The sequence below is a fragment of the Vulpes lagopus genome, chromosome 16 (assembly GCF_018345385.1).
Source record: "Vulpes lagopus strain Blue_001 chromosome 16, ASM1834538v1, whole genome shotgun sequence".
Taxonomy (NCBI): Eukaryota; Metazoa; Chordata; class Mammalia; order Carnivora; family Canidae; genus Vulpes; species Vulpes lagopus.
The window spans coordinates 15,564,511-15,588,233 of NC_054839.1; the positions used below are offsets into that span (position 1 = coordinate 15,564,511).

The 23,723-nt window shown below is 43.4% G+C and overlaps 1 protein-coding gene across 2 annotated transcripts in view; it reads left to right on the forward strand.

Annotated features, from left to right (window-relative positions):
* ABCC4 (ATP binding cassette subfamily C member 4) overlaps nucleotides 1-23,723 on the forward strand; it is a 247,433-nt gene that overhangs the window by 21,708 nt on the left and 202,002 nt on the right. For both annotated transcript variants that reach the window (XR_005984058.1, XM_041731078.1), the window contains exons 2-3: nucleotides 20,557-20,667; nucleotides 21,235-21,358. Coding sequence is in view for 1 of the 2 variants with exons in the window: in XM_041731078.1 (XP_041587012.1) it covers nucleotides 20,557-20,667; nucleotides 21,235-21,358 (235 nt within the window). In the remaining variant the exon portion in view is untranslated. The remainder of the gene's footprint in view (nucleotides 1-20,556; nucleotides 20,668-21,234; nucleotides 21,359-23,723) is intronic.

Consider the following 23,723-nt stretch of genomic DNA (forward strand, 5'->3'; position numbering starts at 1 on the left):
TGCCCTTGTCCCGCACTCCTCATACCGTTTCCCAAAAAATAATTTTGGATTTTATGGCAACCATACAAGGGGCTGAAAATTCCATCAGAATGTTCGAGTAGGGACTTAGATATTAATTCATTGCTTTGCTGGATGATGCTCTAGAGAGAAATCTGATGGCCAAGACAGAGAAGGGAGTTTGGGCAGAAATAATAGCTGAAGCAGGTTTGTTAGGAAAACCCACGGGCATCTGGGTGGCTCAGTTCAGCTTCTGACTCTTGTCTTGGCTCACGTCATGATCTCAGGGTTGTGAGATCGAGCCCCGGGATGGATTCATGCTCAGTGTGGAGTCTGAAATCCTTTCTTCTTCCCCCTCTGCCTCTCCTGTGCTGCGCGCGCTCTCTCTCAAATCTTAGAAAAAAGAAAAAACCCTGGAGTCAGCCAGAGAGGAGGCAGTCTAGAGAGCAAGAGGGTTCATGGTGCTAAACCAAAGTCTTATTAGGTCCTTAGCTTACTCAGTGGAACAGAAGGACATGCACCAAATACTACCTCTGTGGACGTGTTGTTTAGTTTTAATTTTTTGTATTTTCAGTGATTATCTCTGGGGAATTGAAGGCATGCATGACTTTGTCCGATAGGAGACTCGTGACCCCAAGAGAAGGGAGCAGACACCAAAGAAAGTGATAATGGGAGACATGATTCAGGATTTCACACCTGAGCCCAGCGGCCCTAGCCATGGTGCTGCTGGGCAGTGTGGCGCTGCCCCTGAAATTTGCTCTTACTTGGTGGGAGGCTAGAGATCATCAAAGCTGAAAGAATCACCAGGAAAAGAAAATGTCTAAAAACTATAACACCACATGCTATTTGGAGACTTTAGGGAGGAAAGAGGCTTGGAAATTTTGGGGGGAGATTCCAAATAAGGGAACTTGTTTCAAATAAATTGCTTTTGAGTTGGTTAGGATTAAAAACAAAACAAAACTGATTGAAGTAGATGCTTCTTCCTGAGTTTTTTTTCGGCTAAATATGTTTTCCTTGTCTTCCTTGAAGATGTAAAATAAATGAGGTCACACATTTGAGTTGTTTCTGTGTTAAGTAGAAGGTGTTGAGGTTTTTTTTTTTTTTCTAAGATTTTGAGAGAGAGCACAGTAGAGAGGAGGGGCACAGGGAGAAGCAGAGGGAGCCCCACTGGGGGCTCCATCTCAGGACCCTGAGGTCATGACCTGAATCGAAGGCAGATGCTTAGCTGACTGTGACACCCAGGTGCCCCTAGAAGACAGTTAGGTTTGCCCAGGACACACTTTACACTAGGTGCTTTGGAGGAAACAGCAAAAGGTAGAAAAGCACTTATAACCCTGTGGGTCTTCTTGACCACTCAGAGTAGAGAGGATTGCTCTAGAGCTCGTGTTTGCTTATGAAATTTGTGGTAATTTCAAGAGAGGCTAGGCTGGGGAGGGCTGTTTTTGTTTTCCTCGTCTGTGAAAGTTTTATCTTGGGTGCATGGAGTGATAGCTTCCTAAGTGCTGTACTTGACTGCCAGTACCCGGTGTGCCCTGCTATCGACATTTTCAGCTGGGCTCTAGGAGCACTTCCCCAAGGAAGTTGCCTCAGCTGTGTACTTGAGGTTGACCAACCTGTGCTCTTGGAGTACAGTCAGTAATCTAGATTTCTCAGGAATTCAGATTCAAATGGGTTTTTCTTATTGGGCAGAGCTTACTTAGAGTTCTTGGGTGGGTGGGAGCTTCTTGGCTGTGCAGCATGTTTTCCAGGCTTTTACTGACTACAGATCTAGGGCAGAGGGTGTCCTGTTCCTGTCCTACAGGTTGATGTGAAGCTGAGCGAGCCAGCCAGCTGAGCCAGGGGACTGCTCTGCTTCTCTTAGGCCCCTGTCTGCTATATAAATAGAGAAGGAAGCTAAAGTTAACTAAGCTTGAACTTAAACCGGAGAAAGTCCCCCTGGAAACCAGAGTGTCTCAGAGTATCCTTGGGAGTTACTGCCAAGTTTTTTTCTGCTTCCTGCAAACTTTGGACAAGCACAGTAATGTTTGCGTGCAGGTTTTATAAACACTCAACTGCTAGGATGCTGAGGGCTAAGGTGATACAAATATTTGCCGAGGTTTTATGGACAAACCTTCTGTTGATCATCGCTGGGGCCTCCAGGAGTAAACAGCCTCCTGCATGGGCTCCTGTCTGCGCAAGAGCTGCGTGGCTGGTGGAGGCCGTGTGACCTTCTTGTCCTCTCCCACCTCATGCCAGCAGCTGCAGTTTCCGTGCAGTCACAATGACCGCCTTCACAGATCCCACTGTTGACAGCCCTGTCCTCTGACTCAGGGTGGCAGATACTGTTGTTGATAGAAGCCAGCCAGCCTGTATCACATTGCACACACTAATGTCATCTGTCTGCAGCTGTCTCGGCATACATTACTAGCTGGACTGGAGTTAATCATAGATCTGGGTTGACCTGTGTTACAGGTCAAGAGCAGCAGGCCAGCTGGCTATTTCTGGTTGAGTCTTTTCTGCTGCGTCTTCTGCTACGCATCCTGTGATCACTACTACTGAGGCAGCTGAAAGGAGAACCTCTGGTGGAAGGCTCAGCCTCAAGCCTTGCTACTGGAAGTGTGGTCTGCAGACTAGTGGCCTGGCCATCACCTGGTGCTTCGGAGAAATTCAGAGTCTTAGGCCCCACCCCAGACTTGGTGAATCTGAACTTGCATTTTAACAGATCCCCGGTGATGTGTATGCATGGACCTAGGCCAGACTCCTGTTGGTTAAAGTTGGGTTGCTACCTCATCCAGGTTTGGAGGATGGGAAGAGGGAGAGTGTGAAGAGGTGTGCACATAGTTCAAAGGCCTGAGCCCTGTAAGTGACTTGCATCTCTTCCTCTTGTGTGCCACATGGTCTCACCTAGCTGTAAAGGGGGTCTAGGAAATAGGGTTTGGATAAGGGGAGGAGGGGGGAGGGTCAGACTCACAAATGGGCCAAGGAGTGGACTAGGTGAGCTAAGCTGTGGGTATGGTTCAGTGATCAATTGATGCCCATCTTTCCTTCCACCGTTCCTTTTCCAGTACTTAAATCACTATCAATTAAAATTTTTTTTAGAAGAAGTGCATGCACATGAGGGTGGGGAGGGGCAGAGGGAGAGAGAATCTCCACTGAGGGTGGAGCCCAATGAGGGACTCCACTTCATGACCTTAGCTGAGATCACGACCTGAGCCGAAATCAAGATGCAGATGCTTAACCGACTCAGCCACCAGGTGCCCCTAATTTAATTATTTAAAAAGTCTGCTTGGAACAAAAGTTTGTCATAACCATGAATGACACCTATTTAATTGTTGGATAGCTCACTTTCATGGAGAAAATAACCAACCTCTAAGACCTAAATAAATGTGGATTTTCCTCTTGTCTCTCTGCCTCCCTTCTTTCCTGTCTCCTTATCTTTTATGATGGAGAGTGATCAGCATATACGGCATTAGAGGGAACAGTATCATGAACCCTTGAGTACCTGTTTTTAGCTCATGGCCAGTCTTACCCCAACTCTGTTACTCCTGTCCTGGATGTTTGTGCCTTTTTTTTTTTTTTTTTTTTTTTTTTTGGAAAAAAGTGTGTGATGGGTGACCAATAGTGTTAGGGCTGATTGTGTGTCCCCAAAACTCATGTAGGAACCCCAGCGCCTAATACCCACTGTATTTAGAGATACAGCCTTTAAAGGAGTGATTAAAATGAAGACCTCAGGATGGGCCCTAATCTCGTCTGATAGGCCAGAAGAAGAGAAAATTTGGACTCCCATAGACCAGGGGGCACGCACACAGAGGAAAGGCCATGTGAGGACACAGGAAGTGCCATCTGCAAGCCAGGGATAGAGGCCTTAGGAAACCAATGCTGCCAACACCTTGATCTTGGACTTCTAGCCTCCAGAATTGTGAAAGTAAATTTTTGTTGTTTAAGTCCTCTTGTCTTTGGTATTTGGTTTTGGCAGTCCTACCAATTGAATCTATATATATATTTTTTCCTCTTAAGAGAGGGTAGCAAAACCTACTTTTGTTACTAGGTCACTGGATACATTTGTTATGTGATTTTTCACAAAAATTTCTAGGAAATGGTCAATATGATTTTTTTAAAAGATTTTATTTATTCATGAGAGATAGGTACAGATATAGGCAGAAGGAGAAGCAGGCTCCTTATGGGGAGCCTGATGTGGGACTCAATCCCAGGACCCCAGAATCACAACCTGAGGCAAAGGCAGACTCAACCACTGAGCCACCCAGGTGCCCCAACGCCACAGTTTTTAATCTTTATTTCATAAAACAGGCACAGAATATTACACAAGATAAAGACAAACATTAGGGAATTGTTATAAGCCCCTTGTAACCACCACCCAAGTTCTAGAATGAGATTTTGCCAACTTTCCTTTCTCACTCTCCCCATATCCTGTCCTAATCACAAGCTCTTACCTTTCCTCAAAAGGAACTAAAAGTTGCTTTCAAACTCCCTCGGCTATATCTTTTAAATCTTAACAGGTATATGTTTCTTTTACTTTTTATTTTATTTGTAAATAATCTCTACAACCAATGTGGGGCTCGAACTCACAATCTCATGATTAGAGTTGCATGCTCTACTGGTTGAGCCAACCAGGTGTCCCTGCTTTGTCCTATATTTTATGAGTGTGCATACTTTAACAGTTTCACAGTCTGTTTTTAGAATGCAGTATTTAAGATAAATACACCTTTAAGTAACACCAGTCCTATGTCTTAAAACATCTCTAAAATGTTCCATCATGTTAATGTGTTTTAGTAATTTATCTGTTTTTTTTTATAAATTTTTTTTTTAAATTTTTATTTATTTATGATAGTCACACACAGAGAGAGAGAGGCAGAGACACAGGCAGAGGGAGAAGCAGGCTCCATGCACCGGGAGCCCGATGTGGGATTCGATCCCGGGTCACCAGGATCGCGCCCTGGGCCAAAGACAGGCGCTAAACCACTGCGCCACCCAGGGATCCCAATTTATCTGTTTTTGAGCAGTTACAATTTGGCTACATTTTAAAGTAGGATTTTAATCATCGAATTTTTTGGATTCTTTACTTCTGAACCATATAATCATTCTTCTCAAAAAGACATGTCCAGTACCTTCTCTGCCTTGGCACTGGGGAGAGAAAGTGCTGGCCTGCCTTCTCTTATAAGCTTTAAAGCTTGATTCTATGGAGTAAATTGTCAAAAATTAAATTTTGCGGCAAAGGATACTCTGGCTTTCTAGGTTTAAGTATGTATTCCTCAGTTGGTTTTTCTTTTTTTAAGATTTTATTTATTTGAGAGAGACAGTGTTTGCAGTACATGAGTAGGGGGAAGAAGGGATATTTGATCTATCCTTTCCAGGTTTCCTCAGGTCAGGTACCTAGAAACCTGGGATTTGGGTCCTAGTTCAATTATTTAACTGACTTGACATTTTAGGCCAGGTTTTCTCTCTGGGATTCATAGGCTTTAGCACCAGATTTTCCAGGATGTGTTCTGTAAGTCCCTATGATCAAGGAATCATTTACCACCTACCTTTGTATGACTGTCTTGTGTGGAAGCATAATTAATTCTTCATGCTACTCCAGACCAAACCCATGAAGAGAGCTTATTTTAAACAGCTCAAATTCTCTCAGGGCAGATTCTCAGTCTTTAGAAATAGAACCCCAATGAGTAGCGCCTGGGTTTATTGTTGATGAGCTTCTCAGGTGGTTTCATTGCAGATGATGATTATTATTTTTTAAAGATTTTATTTATTTATGCATGAGAGACACACAGAGAGAAGCAGGCTCCACACAGAGAGCCTGATGTGGGACTCGATCCGGGGACTCCAGGATCACACCCTGAGCTGAAGGCAGACAGACGCTCAATCGCTAAGCCACTCAGGCGTCATTGCAGATTAAATGAGAATTCTGTCCTAGAGTTAGAGCATGTGGTCACAATGGAAGGGGAGGGAACTTTTAAGACATTTCTGGTCTTTTGATTCAGTGCTGGCAGAAGTGTTCAAAATGACAGGCTGGTGGGTACCAGGTCTGGGACTAAGTTTTGTATTTGGTGAGGATGGGGTGGCCATAGGAGAAAAGGGGTGGTCAGAGCAGGGGAGCCTGTGGTGAGCTAACGTCCAGGCCAAGCAAAGGAGATAGTGTCTTGATATGAGTGCCTGGTCTTGAGCACTGGGGCGAGCTCCCCCTTCACAGGGTTATGGCCCCAACTATCTGGAGTTCATCTAACTCTCACAGGTGAAGGATGTGGTCTTCACCCAAGAAATCTCCCCCAAACTTTGGTGTCCAGAGTTTCCATTGTGGTTTTATTATGTAGGCGTCATCAATAGAATCACTGAGGATGCAATTGATTTCAATCTCTAGCCTCCTCACACAGAGGTTGGGCTGGTGTCAGGTCATGTAAATGCCCAACCCTCTGATCAGTCACATGGTTTGTCTTTGGAACCTCCATTCTGAGTCATCTGTTAGCATAGACTCTCTGGGGACCACGATGAATCACCCTTGTTAGCACAAACCATCAGAGCCCACACTCTTGTTACTTGTAAAATTCCAGGGATTTAGAGGAACCAGGACTTAGTCCAGGAAGGGGAGTACAATTGCCAGCCAAAGTTTCTCTCTCTCTCTCTCTCTCTCTCTCTCTCTCTTTTTTTTTGCTCAGTTTTGAGGCATGATTAACAAGATGGTAAGGTATTTACAGAGGACAGTGTGATGATTTGATATAGGTATATGTTGTAAGAAGATTCCCCCACCGTCTAGTTCATTAACACATCGATCATCATCTTCTGTTCCCTTTCCCCCTTTTTTTGTGAGAACAATTGAGGTCTCTCCTAGCGAATTTGAATAATATGGAACAGTGTTAGCAACTATAGTCACCATATTACAAATTAGAGCCCAGTGTTTACTCATTTCATAGCTGAAAGTACGTGCCATTTTATCGGTCTCTCCTTATTCCTCCTACCCCTGGCAACCACTCTTTGCTTTCATTTAGATGGCGTTGACTTTTTGTTTTAGATTCCACATACCAGTGATACCATGTGGTATTTGTCTGTCTCTCTCTGACTTATTTCTTGTAGCATAACACCCTCCACATTCATCCATGTTGTCACAAATAATAGGATTTCCTTTCTTAAAGATCAAATAGTATTTCATACTGTGTGTGTATACAGAGCACACACATATACATACACATATACCTTGTCTATTATGAATATTGTGGTGAACATGAAGTACAGATATTATTTTGAGATAATGATTCCATTTCCTTTGGATACATACCAGAAGTAGGATTGCAGGACTATATGGTAATTCTATTTTTAATTTCTTGACGATCCTCTTTTTCTATAGTGGCTGTACCAGTTTACCTACCTACCGATTATATATGAGGATTCCTCTTTTTTCCACATACTCTCTAATGCTTGTAATTTCTCGTCTTTTTGATAACAGCCATGTTAACAGTCGGGAGGTGATACCTCATTGTGGTTTTGATTTGCGTTTCCCTGATTAATAATGTTCAGCATATTTTCATGTACTTACTGGCTATCTGTAAGTCTTTAGTAGAAAAATGTCTGTTCAGATTCACTGCTCATTCTTGAATCAGATTTTTTTTTCCTGTTGAGTTGTAGGAGTTCTTAATATATTTTGGATGTTAATCCCTTATCAGATAGATGATTGACAAATACTTTCTCTCATTCTGTAGGTTGCCTTTTCAATTTTTGACTTCCCTTGCTGTGCAGAAGTGTTTTCTTTATTGAAATGTAGTTGACATACAATAATACTAGTTTCAGGTGTACAGCATGGTGAGTCAGTATTTATGCACATAAGAAGGTAATCCAAGTGACTAAGATTTATCCAAGTGACCAAGAGAAATCTAGTTACCATCTGTTACAGTTGTTACATATCTTTAACTATATCTCCTATGCTGTATATTATGTCCCTGCATCTTATTTTATAACTGGAAGTTTATTTATTTATTTATTTTTTATTTTTTTATTTATTTATGATAGTCACAGAGAGAGAGAGAGAGAGGCAGAGACACAGGCGGAGGGAGAAGCAGGCTCCATGCACCGGGAGCCTGATGTGGGATTCGATCCCGGGTCTCCAGGATCGCGCCCTGGGCCAAAGGCAGGCGCCAAACCGCTGCGCCACCCAGGGATCCCTATAACTGGAAGTTTATACCTTTTTTATCCCCTTCCCCCGTTTTGCCCACCCCCTCATCCCTGCCAGTCTGGCAGCAACTAGGTTGTTTTCTGTAGGTGTGAGTCTGTTTTGTGTTATCTGTTTGTGTTTTAGATTCCACATATAAGTGAAATCCTACGGTATTTATTTTTCTCTGTCTTATTTTAGCATAGTATCTTCTAGGTCTATCCATGCATGTTGTTGCAAAAGAAGCTAAACTAAAGGGAACAAGGAAGGGGTTTATATGGTTCCACTTGTTTATTTTTGCTTTTGTTGCCTTTGCTTTATGGTGTCAAGTCCAAAATATGGCCAAGACCAACATCAAGAATCTTACCACCTTTGTTTTCTTCTAGTTTTATTTTTTATATATTTTAAAGAATTAGTTTATTTATTTGAGACAGAGAACACACGATCATGATTCATGAGGAGGAGGGTCAGAGGGAGAGGGAGAAGCAGACTCTCTGCCGAGCAGAGAACCCAACACAGGAGGTCGATCTCAGGACTCTGAGATCAAGTCAAGGCAGGTGCCTAGCTTACTGAGCCACCTAGATCCCCCCCTTCTAGGAGTTTTATAGTTTCAGGTCTTATAGTCAAATCTTTAATCCTTTTGAATTATTTTTTGTATATGGTATAAGATGGTTCTTATACTTTGCTTCTTCCTGCAGCTGTCTAGTTTTCCCAATGCCATTTGTTGTAGAGATCTTCTCCCGATTGTCTGTTCTTGTCTCCTTTGTCATAAATTAATTGACTACATGTCTGTGGGTTTATTTCTGGGTTCTCTGTTCTCTTGATTTGATCTATGTGTCTGTTTTTATGCCAGTACCATACAGTTTGAATTACTATAGCTTTGTAATACATTTTGAAATTTGAGAGTGATGTCACCACTTTTGTTCTTTCTTAAAATGGCTTTGGCTGTTAGGCTTCTGTGGTTCTGCCCAGATTTTTTAGTTCTTTGTGGCATTTCTGTGAAAAACACCATTAGAATTTTGATAGGGATTGCATTAAATCTATAGATTGCTTTGGGTAGTATGGCTATATTAACAGGATTCTTTTAATTCATTCTTCCATTTATTCATGTCTTCACTCATCAGTGTCTTACAGTTTTCAGAGTGCAGGTCTTTTCACCTTTTTAAGTTTATTCCTAGGTATTTTATTCTTCTTGATGCAATTGTAAATGGGATTGTTTTTTAAATTTCTTTCTGCTAGCTTGTTGTTCATGTATAGAAACAGCAGTTTTGTGTATATTGATTTTTGTTTCCTGAAGCTTTACTAAATTCATTTATCCTAACAGGGTTTTGGTGGAGTCTTCAGGGTTTTCTACATACAGTGTTATGTCATCTGCAAATAGTGAAAGTTTTACTTCTTCCTTTCCAATTTGGATGCCTTTTCTTTTTTCTGGATTAACTGCTCTGGCTAGGACTTCCAATACTGTGAATATGAGTCATGAGAGTGGGCATCCTTGTCTTGTTCCTGATCTTAGAGTTAAAGCTTTCATCTTTTCACTGATGAGTATGAAGTTAGCTGTGGGCATAGAGCTTTGATTGTCTTTGAAATGTTTTTAAAATCTGGTACTCTTTTTTTTTTTCTTTTTTTAAAAAGAAGATTTTATTTATTAGAAAGAGTGTGTGTGTGTGCGCGCATGTGTGTTTGTGTGTGTGCGCGCATGTAGGAGCAGAGGGAGAAGGACAAGCAGACTCTGGGCTGGTCTCTGGAGCCTGATGTGGGGCTAGATCCCAGGACCCTGAGATCATGACCTGAGCCAAAATCAAGAGTGATGCTTAACTGACTCAGCCACCCAGGCGCCCCCTGGTACTTTCTTTTAACTTTTAACTTTGAAATTATTTTTTGACAGAAAACTCTCAAGAATGGTACACAGAACTCACATATTCTTCATCCATATTCCCTAACATGAGATTTTAACCATATTTGTCATTCTGTCCTATTATTATCCTATTATCCTTTTTATCTGAACTGTTTGAAAGCAGATGGAAGACATGATGCTCCATTACCCTCTGAACATTTCAGCCTGTATTTCCTAAAAATAACATTTTCTTGCATTACCAGGGTATTGAATCAAAATTCAGAAATTAACGTTGATACATTATTACCGTCTAATTCTCAGCATAACCAGTTTGCTTATATTACCCATTTTAGGCTCAGGAAAATGCATTGTATTTAGTTTTCATATCTCCTCAGCATGTTTTTATATAGAACAGCTCTGTAATCTCTCATGTCTTGATATATATTTTTAAAGATTTTATTATTTATTTGACACAGAGAACACAGGCAGAGAGAGAGAGACCCAGGTTCCCTCGCTGAGCAGGGAGCAGACACGAGGCTGGATCCCAGGACCCTGGGATCATGACCTGAGCTGAAGGTAGTCACTTAACCAGTTGAGCCACCCAGGCATCCCTATCACTGACATTTTTAAAGAATATGTAGATGATTACTGTATAGAATGTTCGAGTTTGCCTGATGTTTCTTCATGGTAGGAATATCAAGACGTGAATGCTTGCTTAGTGCAATCCTTTGCACACGATGCCCACTTGTCTCATTACTGGTGCTGCTAACTTTTATCACTTGGCTAAGATGGTGTCTACCAGATTAAAATTAATTACTAATTTCTAAAAACCTTTTGACCACTTACTGTTTGAAGTTAGTATATTAAGTAATGTATCATCAGAAGCCACCCTCCTCCACAGGGTCATTAGAATACAGTAATGCAGTTGATTTTGGTCCATTACACATCTTCTCACTTGCCATTAGTACCTTTGAGTTGGACTTTCTGACTTTGTAAAACTATCTGTATAGAAATTTTAGAACTTTTCTCTATGTTCCCCCGCCCCCCACTTTTCATAGCTGTTACTAGTATGTGATGATGATAAAATAAGATACCCTTTTAGTATCTTGAATTTAGTGTGTTTTGGTGGTAAGCAAAGTTGCTCATGGATGTAGTTTTTTTAAGATATTTAGTAAATTATAGAATTTAATAGTATATATTAATTTAAATATAATTTAAATTTTAATTTTAAAGAATTTTAAAGAATTTAAGAATAAACCTGATAGATGCTTCAGTTTATATTAAATATGGATATTTAAGTTTTTTTTTAAAAGGATAGTTTGATTTGCAATGCTTTTTTTGTGTGTTTTGATAGAGTAAATTAGTAATAGGATGCTGAATTATTAATTAATTAATTAAGATTTTATTTACCCATCCATGAGAGAGAGAGAATGAGAAAGGCAGAGATACAGGTAGAGGGAGAAGCAGGCTCCACGCAGGGAGCCATATGTGGGACTCAATCCCGGGTCTCTAGGATCACGTCCTGAGCCGAAGGCAGACACTCAACCGCTGAGCCACCCAGGCGTCCCAGGATGTTGAATTTTAAACTGATTTCTGGGGCATTTGGGTAGCTCAGTCAGCTGAGTGTCTGCCCTCAGCTCAGGTCATGATCTCAGGGTCCTGGAATTGAGCCTGCTTCTCCCTCCGCCTCAGCTACTTCCTCACCCTATGTGTGCTCGCTTGCTGTTGCTCGAATAAATAAGTAAAATCTTAGAAAAACCGAAAATACAAAAAAACTATGATTTCTGATCATGTGGCTTATCTTTATGCTGGAGTGGCAGTCCCAGAGTTAGGACCAAGCAAAGGAAGGTGAGATTTGTTTTAACTAGAGAAGAAGGCTCAGAGAGCAAATTGGATTAAGTTTACTTGCATGAAGGAATGTGGCTTATTGTACTTTTTAAAAAATATTTTGTTTATTTATTCATAAGAGACACAGTGAGAGAGAGGCAGAGATATGGGCAGAGGGAGAAGCAGGCTCCATGCTGGAAGCCTGACATGGGACATATCATATTAGCCAAGGAAGCATAGTACCACCAGTTGAGATGTGGGACTCGATCGGGCTCCAGCATCACTCCCTGTGCCGAAGGCAGGTGCTCAACTGCTGAGCCACCCAGGTTTCCCCTTATTGTACTTTCTAATTGTTTCTTTCAAATTCAATTCTTGACTGGTTTCCTTACCAGTCAGGAAGCTCAGTCCCATCATCTACAAAGTGGCATGAAAACTTAACTGTTTGCCTCTTAGGGGATAAAGGATAAGGTTCATTTGAAATGCAGCTCTGGTGGCTCAGCGGTTTAGCGCCTCCTTCAGCCCAGGGCATGATCCTGGAGACCCGGGATTGAGTCCCACGTCAGGTTCCCTGCATGGAGCCTGCTTCTTCCTCTGCCTGTGTCTCTGCCTCTCTCTCTGTGTCTCTCATGAATAAATAAATAAAATCTTAAAAAAAAAAAAAGGAATGTAAGAAAGACCTTTGGTTACCCTGTTACAATACCAAACTTCCTGCAGTTTATAACCTGCTGTTCTAAGCAGCATGTCTTTATGTGTCTGGATTTGTTGTTCTGAAAAATTCCTCTTTCTCACCTTGTCTCCTGGACTCTAAATGATTCTTATGAATTTTATTCAAAAGGTTTTTTTCCTGGTAGCTCTCCCTAACCTCCTTTGAGATCCCTCCACGTGCACAAGCTTTCCACTCATTATGCAAATGGTTACTAAGACCTGGTCAATGACCAAAATGGGCAGGGCTTGGGGGGCCTTTTGAAAAGGCCAACCAATTGGGTTGTATCTTGGCTTACTCTGATTCAGTCATTGGATGGGGTTTTGATATCTGTTGGTCTTGGTTTTAAAACTCTCAAGGTCATTCCTTTTACAACAAGCATTTTCAATACAAAATTGTTAAACTTGGGGTACCTGGGTGCTCAGTGGTTGACTGTCTGCCTTTGGCTCAGGTTGTTATCCTGGGGTCCCAGGATCCATTCCCTATCAGGCTCCCCACAGGAGTCTGCTTCTCCCTCCACCTATGTCTCTGCCTCTTTCTATGTGTCTTTCATGAATAAATAAATATAATCTTTAAAAACAGAACAAAATTGCTAAACTTTAAGAGACATCAGTTGCCCTGAAAGAGATACAATTTGAACCTTAACAAAACTCTACAGAATTTTTATCACCTTTATTTTTGTTATTTTAGCTAGATCTCTTAATTATTCTAATCATTTGTTACAAATGTTTTATAATGAAAATATATTTGAACCAATTTTCCATTATTGTTTACCCAACCTCAAAATGAAATTGTTTCAGGTGTTTGCCAACATCTTCAAGCAAAAGAACAATATAAACATTCAAAAAAAAAAAAAAACTCTCAAGGCCAAGATTGGGATTTTGGTATTTAGCCAGGATTGGGACTATTGGTATAAGTACCAGAGGAGAGCCTCTTGATTGTTATAGCGGGAGCACACTGCGCACGGCACATTCTCAAACTTGAGCCTGTAACTGCATCACCTGGAAGATCTGGTAAGGTACAGAATGCTGGGCCCAGCTCTATAGAGTTTCTGACCCCTGGGTCCTGGATGAGGCCTGAAGGTCTGCATTTCTAACAAGGATGCTAATGCTGCTGGTCTGGGGATCCCATTTAGAGAATCTCTGCTGTACTGGAGATTGGTTATGGGTGAATGGGGATATTGATCTCTAATCTCTATGGAGACCTGAAACAAGCCAAGAAGTTCATCCTCTACATAGCTCATGATCACACTTGTCATGTCATACTGTAATTCTTCAACATAAATCCCTCACTCACTGGACCTGGACGGTGTGCTCCTGGAGGGCAATCGGAGCAATGAAATAATAGAAATAGATTTATATTAAAAAAAAATAAGAATGGGTTTGTACCAATATCCTTGATTCTGTGGCTAAGGGACTGCTGCCAATGCCCTGTGGCTACTCTCTGGGGCCAGCACCAACATTTGAAGTCAAATTTTATGGTTTCTGCAAAGACAAAAAGCTCAGGACAGCGGTTCTCACTCGGAATTTTGCCAGCCAGGCAGTGTCTGGTAACATTTTTGGTTGTCACAATGTGGGGTGAGGAGATGTTACTGGCATCTTGAGGATAGAGTCCAGGGATGCTGCTAGCCATTCCAGAACACATAGGACAGCTTGTATGACTAGGAAGCATCCAGCCCAAAGTGTCAGTGGTGCTGAGCTTAAGAACTCCTGCTTTGGGATGCCTGGGTGGCTCAGCGGTTGAATGTCCGCCTTCGGCTCTGGGCATGATCCCAGGGTCTGGGGTTCCAGCACTGCATCGGGTTCCCTGTGAGGAACGTGCTTCTTCCTCTGACTATGTCTCTGCCTCTGCTCTGTGTCTCTCATGAACAAATAAAATCTTTAAAAATAAAAAAGAACTCCTGGTTTTAGGGGAAGGGGCTTCAAAAACGGTAGTGTGGGTCTTACCATGAGATCCGTGTCTCTCTCATTTGTCCCTCACTCCAGGCCCTGCTCTTGGGGTCTCCTTGAACCTGAGCACCCTACCGCCCTCCACTCCTTGTTCCTCCCAACTTGGCCCTGATGGACTCCCCAGGCTGGGCCATAGGATCTTCCAGTGACAGGTTGGCTGAATCTCCAAGGAAAACTAATCAAATGACTAATAATTAGCCACAGCTAGAAGGTTTTAAAAATATATCTTTTCAACAATAAATGACTTATTTGATTTGGAGCCAGGGTATTTGCTGAATGATTTACTAACCTTCAACTGACCTGCACATTCCCTTTCATACAAGAGCTCGGAGAGAGTTGTACGACTCTTCTCTGTCCCCTCTTTCCAACCAGGGGAGAGCCATTTATCCACTTATTCAGAATTTTCAGTGACCCATCCTGTGCCATGCATGAGGAACATGAGAGAAAGACCTCATCTTGCCTTCATGGAGCTCTTGTTCTAGCAAAGAGAGACACAAAATAAATGGATTTTTTTTCTTGCAACAAATAGTTTGTAGCAAATGGGTCAAGACAGAAGAGGAAAATACGTTAGAGAATCCATGTGTGTTTGGCCTCTTAAGGGCAGATAGGATAGGCCTTGTCGTGGAGGTGACTGGGAACTGGCGGGGAACTGGCGGGGAACTGGCGGAGAGAAAGTGTAGTGTGGAGACAATGGGGAAGAACATCTGTTCCCACAAAGGGAACTTGAAATTACGGCAGGCCAGCATGGCTGAGATGCGGACAGGGCTGGAGCTTGGGCTGGTGAGCTGGGAGAGACCCAGTCATGCCTGATAACCCATTAGGAGGTCAGGTGTAATTCTGCTGCAGGAGAACAACATGGCCTTGTGTTTTTCAGAAACCATTCTGGCTTTTTTTGGTAGGAAGACCAGGAAGCCCTGGGTGCAAGCAGGCAGGTCAGTTAGCAGGCTGTTGTAGCTCTTAGATCTAATGGGGGGAAGTAGAGGTGCCAACAGGTAGATAGGATCATGAGGTAACAGCAGTGGGACTAGTGGATGGGTTGGCTGAGGAGAAGGGGGAAGCATCGAGTGATTACTGGGTTTCTAGTTTGAGCTGTGGGCTCTTCGACCTTGACTTTTTTTTAAAGTAAAGTTAAGCAAAGTCTATTGAGCAATAGTACAAAGCTTTTGAAGGAGGGAGAGGGCCCCCAGAGGGCTGCCCTGAGGTTGACATTTATAGAGATGGAGAAGATCAGTTTTAGCAGGGAAATCAGGAATTCCAATGTGGATCTTAAAAGGGAGCTGCCTCTTGGCATCTGAGAGGAGATGACAAGTAGTCACGTAACTTGTAAGAATCTGGAGTTTGGTGGGAAAGGCTTGGCTATCGGTATGGGCATGGTAATGGGAGGCAGGGGATGGATAGCTGTCCCCTAGGGAAAGTGCAGGGCTGCACTCCGGTCAGTGGCTTGCAGAGTAAGTAAGAGGGCAGGTGGAAGATGACAGCCACCGGTGAGTGTTGGGGAGCTCCCAAAATCTATCCTTGATCAGAAGATTGAGAGACAGGTGCCAGAAGAGATGTGAAAAAGGATGTGAGTGGCTGAGATTTGGGGTACCCTTTGCTTTGAGTGTAGAAGTCACAGTGATGCAGGGAGTTGGGGTGGGGGTGAGGAGCCTGATCCGCTAAAGTTTGAAGAATGATAGGGACAGAGAATGTTCTAGCTGCAGCAGTGGTAGTGGATGCTCTGGCTTTTGGAAGTGTCAGGTGTGTTCACAGCTAGGAGGCTAGAAAACAGAATTGGAAAACTGAAAGGCTGCCCAGAGACTGCAGGAAAGTTGTGTCCCCAGGTCCAGCCAGACTCTGCTAAGAGCAAGGAGCCAAGGGTATTGGGGAGTTTACCAGTCATTGCAGGGAGTTTCAGGGAGTTTCATGGAGGACTGGGGACAGGGGCCAGACTGTTGGTGGCAGCTTGGAAGGAAGATCTTTGTTTATGGGGTTAAAGTGTCCTCCTAATCCAAGTGTGAAGGATGTATGGTCTTCTTAGTGCTGGTGGTGTGGGAAGATGTGTGGGGATAAGGGCCATGATGATGAAGAGGTGTTAGAGTAGCCGGTAGGAGAGGAGGAAGACAGGAGGCCAGCCATGAGCTCTGAAAGCCCCAAAGTCAGGTCAGAAGCCTCTGCAGGTCCATAGTACAGAGAGAAGGTGGTGAAGAGGAGGTGGTGCGAGGAGTGAGGAGGCTGGTAGAGGGAACACAGGGAGCTGGGGCAGTGATCCATTTTGAGGATAGCTCGCCTGCAGGGTAGGTGTACCAACTTTGCGCATGATAGATTCTTACATGTGACATCTGTACCCAGGAACCATAAGGTACTAGGCTCTGTGTTTGGTCATGGAGATCTCAAGTGTTGATGTGAGTCGTCGTTGCCCTGAAAACCTTTGGCCCTTGTTGGTGTCCATGGGGCTCAACCTGGCTTTTTGGGATTTGGGCACTGAAGGGGATTGCAAATGTCTTTAATAAATCAAGAACTGGGGGTGAAAGAAGTTTGCTTAATTGAGTAATTTCATCTAAGTTATTAGAGCTTTTTTTTAAGGGGGCCCACATGTGATTAAGAGTTATGTCATCGTCAAGGCTGGTATTTGTCTGGTGGGTCTTTTGAAATATTCAGAGCACCCTCAGCTGATGCCCTCAGCAGCCTTGGGAAGTGTTCTCCCCATTTGCCGGAGGTCAGTACAGGGAGTTCATAATATTTGTCCTTCATGACTACACTATTTTGCATCCCTACTGGCTGTGTGCAAGGGCTGCCAATTTCTCGCCACACTTGTTATTTATTTATTTTTGATTGTCACCATGCTAATACATGTGAGATTTTATCTCACTGTGGTTTTGATTTCCTTTTCTGTAAAGATGAGCATCTTTTCCTTTGCAAACAATTTTAAAGAGGGCCTTTCAGGGCAAGGTGTCATCATCTGGGTATGTTCCACTGCTAATTGCCTCAGAATTTTCTATGGGGAATAACCATGCATTAAGTGTCCTCATATATTATTACCAACCTGTTTGATGGTAAAGCTCACAGATTGATACTTTTGTCTGGGAAGGAAATTGAGACAGAGTTACTGGGTGATCTGCAAGCAGTCCTGGGGATGCTGACCTGGAGAATGGAGTGAAGAGTGGTCCGGGACTCCGGGGTCCCCAGTACCTTTGTTGGGACTAGAATCCCAGTTTTCCAGCTCCTGGGTTGGGGTTTTTAGAGAGGTACTGAGCTACCAGGATGAGCAAAAAAATATTAAGCCCAGTTTCTCTTTTTGCTGCTGCTGCTTCTTTTTTTTTTTTTTTTTTAAGATTTTATTTATTTATTCATGAGAGACAGAGAGAGAGAGAGGCAGAGACACAGGCCCAGAGGGAGAAGCAGGCTCCATGTAGGGAGCCCAATGCGGGCCTCGATTTCGGGTCTCTAGGATCACGCCCTGGGCTGAAGCAAAGTCTATTTGCTTAACTGCTTAACTGCTGAGCCACCCAGGCGTCCCTCTTTTTGCTTCCTTTATGATTCAACAAAAACCTAGAGCCTCTTCTGTACCCGGTGTTAGTGCTAGGGATAAAGTGTGAGTAAGAGAAATAGGATCTCTATTTTCACAGGTTATCCTCTGACATCAGAAATTTCCTCTCTGTGGGATGCCTGGGTGGCTCAGTGGTTGAGCGTCTGCCTTCAGCTCAGATCATGATCCCGGGCTCCTGGGATCTAGTCCTGCATTGGGCTCCCTGCACGGAGCCTGCTTCTCCCTCTGCCTGTGTCTCTGCCTCTCTGCCTGCCTGTCTCTCTCTCTCTGTCTCTCATGAATAAATAAAATCTTTAAAAAAAAAAAAAAAAACTTAAAAAGAGAATAACATCAGTTTAAAAAAAAATTTCTTCTCTGGCAAAATCAGTGAAATGGTGTTCAATGTTAGGCTGGCTCTGCATGTTAATTATTGTCATTTACATAGCATATAGTGGATTTGTATAGTGCTTTTTTGATACTCTGTCCAGTTTTTTTCATTATTAGTAATTTGTAGAGATCATTTGAAATTATATAAATACTCCATGTCAAACTTGCACCCATGAGTTTTAACTTCATTGGTTAAGTGCATTATTTGTTTGCATTCTAGAGTTTTCCTTCTTTCTCATTTATGTGGCAGGATCGTTTAATGGACAGTGTGACTCATTGCCATTTATTTATTTGATGGTAGAAGTTTCCCAGAAACTTCTGAGATAGCCCATTGAGCTGTCTGCTCTATCCTTTGGACACATGCTTGTGATTCCTTGAGCGCTTCCTTATTTTATGGTGTGAGATGTTCCAGGCCCATCTTGTACTTTTCTCTGCCTCTTCTGTGTTTGTGTCAGCCTACGGAAGAGCTGCTGTTGCTAGGAATGCCTTGGGCACTGCTCGCCTGAGCCCATCTACTTGTGCAGCCCCATAGGCATTTCGCTTTTTGCAGCCAGTGCCGTGGCCAGATCAGGCCTAGCGATTCATGTGGTTGCAGGACTTATCTCAGCAACAGCCTTTAGGGAACTTTAGAAAAGACAAGATTGATTACTCATGTGTTCTAGCTCATGCCCGGCATGCCTGGGGGCCACATGGCCAGGTCAAAGCTGGGAGGAGTGGGGCTGGGAGCACACCTGTGCATGGACACACCTGGATCTGGGGTTCTGTCTTCATAGAGTCGAGGGTGGGGGTGCCTGGGGTTTCACAAGTTCTCCTTTTATTGGTGAATTTAAAGCATAAGAAGGAACTAAAGCACAGGAATGAAAACGCAAGTGGTCAAATAGCCAGTTATCTAGGTCAACTGGGTCTTAAAAGAAGAAGAGAAGAAAGACTGCTAACCATCGGTGGGTGGCCTGGCGCTTTGTCCAGTGGCTGGTGGTTTCTCTGTTTGAGATGGAGGTCTTTGAAGTGGATGCCTCAGCAATGAAAAGCATTATGTCAGGCTTTTATTTTATTTTATTTTATTTTATTTTATTTATTTCATTTTTTATAAGGCAAATTCTTATTTATTTTTTTTAAAAGATTATTTATTTATTCATAGAGACAGAGAGAGAGAGAGAGAGAGAGAGAGAGAGAGAGAGAGACAGGCAGAGACACAGGCAGAGGGAGAAGCAGGCTCCATGCAGGGAGCCTGATGTGAGACTCGATCCAGGGTCTTCAGGATCATGCCCTGGGCTGCAGGCAGCGCTAAACTGCTGCGCCACTGGGGCTGCCCTATGTCAGGCATTTAAATTACAGTAAAGGTAATTGTCAGGTGCATCCTTAAACTGACCCAACCTCAAATCAGACATTTCTTCTAGGAGACCTGGTTCCTTTTAGGGAAGAAAGTTATTGAAACTCCCAGATCTGGGTGAAGGGGACAGGAAGTCCCAGTGATGCCTTGGGCTACATGGTGACTATAGTCAGTAATGCTGTATTCCATAATTAAAAGTTGCTAAGAGGGTAGCTTTTAAAAGTTCTCGTCATAAGAAAAACAATTTTTGTAACTGTGTATCGTAAAAAGACAAAACAAAACCTGAAAACCTCCCAAATCTGAGCACAGGGATGCTTTTTGCTGCTGTATGTCCCTGCTTCCTGGGGCATCTCAGTGGATAGAACTGTGTGTGTATGTCCTACCTATATATCTTTACATTTAAAATGGAGACTTCCAAAAAATTGAACTATAATTGTCATACGATGTCATGTTAGTTTCAGATATACAACATTGTATTTCGAGAACTCTGTGGGTTTTGCTGTGGCATGTGGCTGCTTTCTGTGTCACCACACACCACTGTTATAAAACCACTGACTCTGTTCTGGATGCTGTGGCTTTCATCCCATAACTGGAAGCCTGGACTGCCAACCCCCCTTTTCATACATCCCCTGACCCTTCCCTCTGGCAACATCAGTTCTTTGTATTTATGGGTCTGTTTCCGCTTTTTGTTTGTTCGTTGTGTTTTTAGATTCCACATATAAGTGAAATCATATGGTATTTTGTCTTTTAGACTTTGTGTGGGTTTTTTATTTTTTTTACACTTTGTTTTTTTAAAAACAAACCCCCTACAAACCCCTGGAATGTAGGATTCTAATTAGACAGATGTGTAATTTGGATATGTTACTTTTCGCTTTTCTCTTAATTTTTAACAGGTGGTTGAACCCCTTGTTTAAAATTGGTCACAAACGGAGATTAGAAGAAGATGATATGTATTCCGTGCTTCCAGAAGACCGCTCCAAGCACCTGGGAGAAGAGTTGCAAGGGTAAGCCACAGGCAGGAATGAAAAGGGTAAGGAGAAATGAGAATTTTGAAGTGTGTGTCTGATGATTGGATGGGTTTTGCCTCCCCCAGGCCCTCTTGGAACCTCCGTTTGTTACCCACCTACTCTCAGGCTGTCCCCGAACTTAGCCTACTTTGCTGACTGAGGAAAAAAAAAAACCCCTGTGTTTCCTGTGCTTTTGTGGAGTGGAGGTTGCCAGTGGCAAAGGCCCTGGATGCCAAGATCCGTCCCCAGAGGTGGGATCCCTGGAGGAGGTTGTCTGTACTTGTGTCTGCCTTCCTGGCCTGCTCTTGGCACTAGTAAATCCACCAAAGCTTGGCAGCGACTGCTTTCCTGAGACTGGAACTTTTCCCCTCAAGACATGTTTTTCTGGTGCTTCAGATCCTGCATCACACATCTTTCAGGGGCCATTTAAACAATTAGCCAGAGCTGATGGAGCAGCCATGGAGTGCCCTGGAATCAACCCCGAGCTCTGGCTCTGCTGCCTACACTGTTTGGCCCTGTGGTCGGGTGTCTGTTTCTCACCGTGCCTTGTTTTTCTCCTTGCAGGTACTGGGATAAAGAAGTTCAGAAAGCCGAGAAGTCGGACACACGGAAACCTTCTTTAACGAAAGCAATCATAAAGTGTTACTGGAAATCCTATTTAGTTTTGGGAATTTTTACGCTAATTGAGGTAACAGCTTTCTTATGTGGTGTGTTTTATTTCAGTGTGTGGGGATGGGTACTGAGGCAGGCAGCCCTTTTGGGGGAAAGAGGCATAGGGTCTGAGGATAAAACATATGTAGGATACATGGTGTAGCTCAGTGGTTGTATTCATTGTCAGAATGGGCAGATACTTAAGTGGACCTCAGGGGGATTACTGTTTTTCTTCTAATGAATTAAAAGGCTGTGGTATGGAAGGGTGGTGCTGAAAATTAAGTTTTATGCTGAGTGAGGATATTGTTGGTGCGCAGTAAATGTTGTAAATGCTAAGAGTGATCCTTGACCCAAAGAAGACTCTGCAACCTCAAGGAATAAGTGCCTCTGGTTTGGAGGAAGTAAATTTGGGTCAGAACCCAGAATAATATAGAACATTTTATAGATGCTTAGCAAATAATAGCTAATTTGACCAGGTGAAATCTGATAAGTGTTTTCTTCAGAAGGCTTTATTGCCTTTCACCTTCCAGGGGAACAGAGCCCCAGGGCCCTGTGTCTGGGCTGGAGCTGGCCAGAGCTCTCAAGAGCGCATGTTTCTCTGGGCTGCCCCCTTTCCAGTAGGACATGTACTACAAGCCAAAACCCCCTCTGTGGAGGATCTCTGGCCTCGTGAATTCCGGAGGATTCCTGGCCCACCCATTCTGGTTTCCTGTCCCTGGTTATTGGGGTGGATTGCTGGTTGGAAGGTGGGGCTTTGGTAGTATGACATTGCAGCTACTGTAGGGTGATGTGCAATGGAAACCCAAAGGCAGAAAGCCATGAGGTCAGTGACCTCCATTATCCTGGTGGGCCTTAGTCAAGATCCTCCAGTAAGACAGTGTTATCCCGGGCACAGGGCCAGTGAGCCTCTACCTGTTCTGGGCTGAGGCCTGCTGGAAGTATGCCACCTGGGTGGCTGTGCTCTCTGTGGTACTTGAGGATGGCCTTAGGGACATGCATGGTCCTGTGAGTGTATGAGAGTCATAGGGAGAGAAGTTGCAGTTGCTGTGAAAAGTGGTTTTTAGGTGGAGAAAGGTGGTGAGTGGGTTTTGTTGGGTGTGAGATGGGTGGGCAGGTTGATTTGTATGTGGGATGGGAGCTCTGGGGTAAAAGGCTCTGTTGTTTTGAAGGGCAGCCAGTAGGTAAGTGATCCCTGCCCTGTATCACTGGAGAAAACCAGAGAGTCTGTCCACTAACAAGTGATAGATAGTGATTGTCCTGGGAGATAGAAGCTGGCCTCATTCAGGATGTTGGTTTCTGGGGAGCAGAGTACCTGGCAAAATGGGGGCTCATCCTCAGTAGTATTAGTATTTGTAGCAGCAGTGGTGGTAGGATCTCATGCTCAGTAGTAGCAGTGGCAGGGGTCGTGGTAGTAGTGGCACTGGTGGTTTCTCATTTTTTTTTTTTTTAAGATTTTATTTATTCATGAGAGAGACGGGGCGATGGGGGGCTGGGGGGGGTGGTGCAGAGACACAGGCAGAGGCAGAAGCAGGCTCCATGTAGGGAGCCTGATAAGGGACTTAATCCCGGGTCGCCAGGATCAGGCCCTGGGCTGAAGGTGACGCTAAACCACTGAGCCACCAGGCTGCTCGGTTTCTCATTTTCAGTAGTGGTATTGCTAAGTACCAGCAGCAACAGAAGGTCTCATACTTGGTAGTAGCAATCATGCTATTACTAGTAGTATTACTACTACTGCTAACAGCAAGAGTAATAGAGACTCATACTCAGTAGTATTGTTCCTAGCAGCAGCAGTACTGTTCCTAATATTACTGCTGCTGTTAGCAGTAGGGGCAGTAGAGCCTGATACTCAGTAGTATTACTAGCAGCAGAGCCTCATGCGCTGTAGTAACAGCAACAGTAGTAGTTCATACTCAGTGGTAATAGTACTATTAGCAGTTTCAGCAGCAGCTCATACTTGGTGGTGGTGGCAGTGGCAGCAGCAATACTGGTAGTTATGTAGTAATAGTAGTAGCGTAATAATAACTACTTGAAAACTATCAGAAACTGCTGCAAGAACTTGACGTGTAATATTATTTTTACTCCTTTGGCCAAATCAGGTGTTGTGTGTTATTTTCATCGTCGTTTTAAGAAAGAGGCCCCATAGTGCCAGGTGGTTAGAGAGTGTGCCAGGGGTCACACAAAGGCACAAATCACAAAGGACAGAGTGGAGACTCTGTTGTGGCTGCTCCGACTTCCAAGGCTGATCATCTCCATGACGGCACATCCTGTTATCAGGAGGGCTTGCCTTGAGAACTTTGACTTCAGGGTCTCAGACGCATGCAGGTTGAACCTGGCCTGGGACAAGTTATAAATGTGCTAAGAACTCCTTGGACAAGAAGTCTGGTTGGGGACTGTGCATTTTG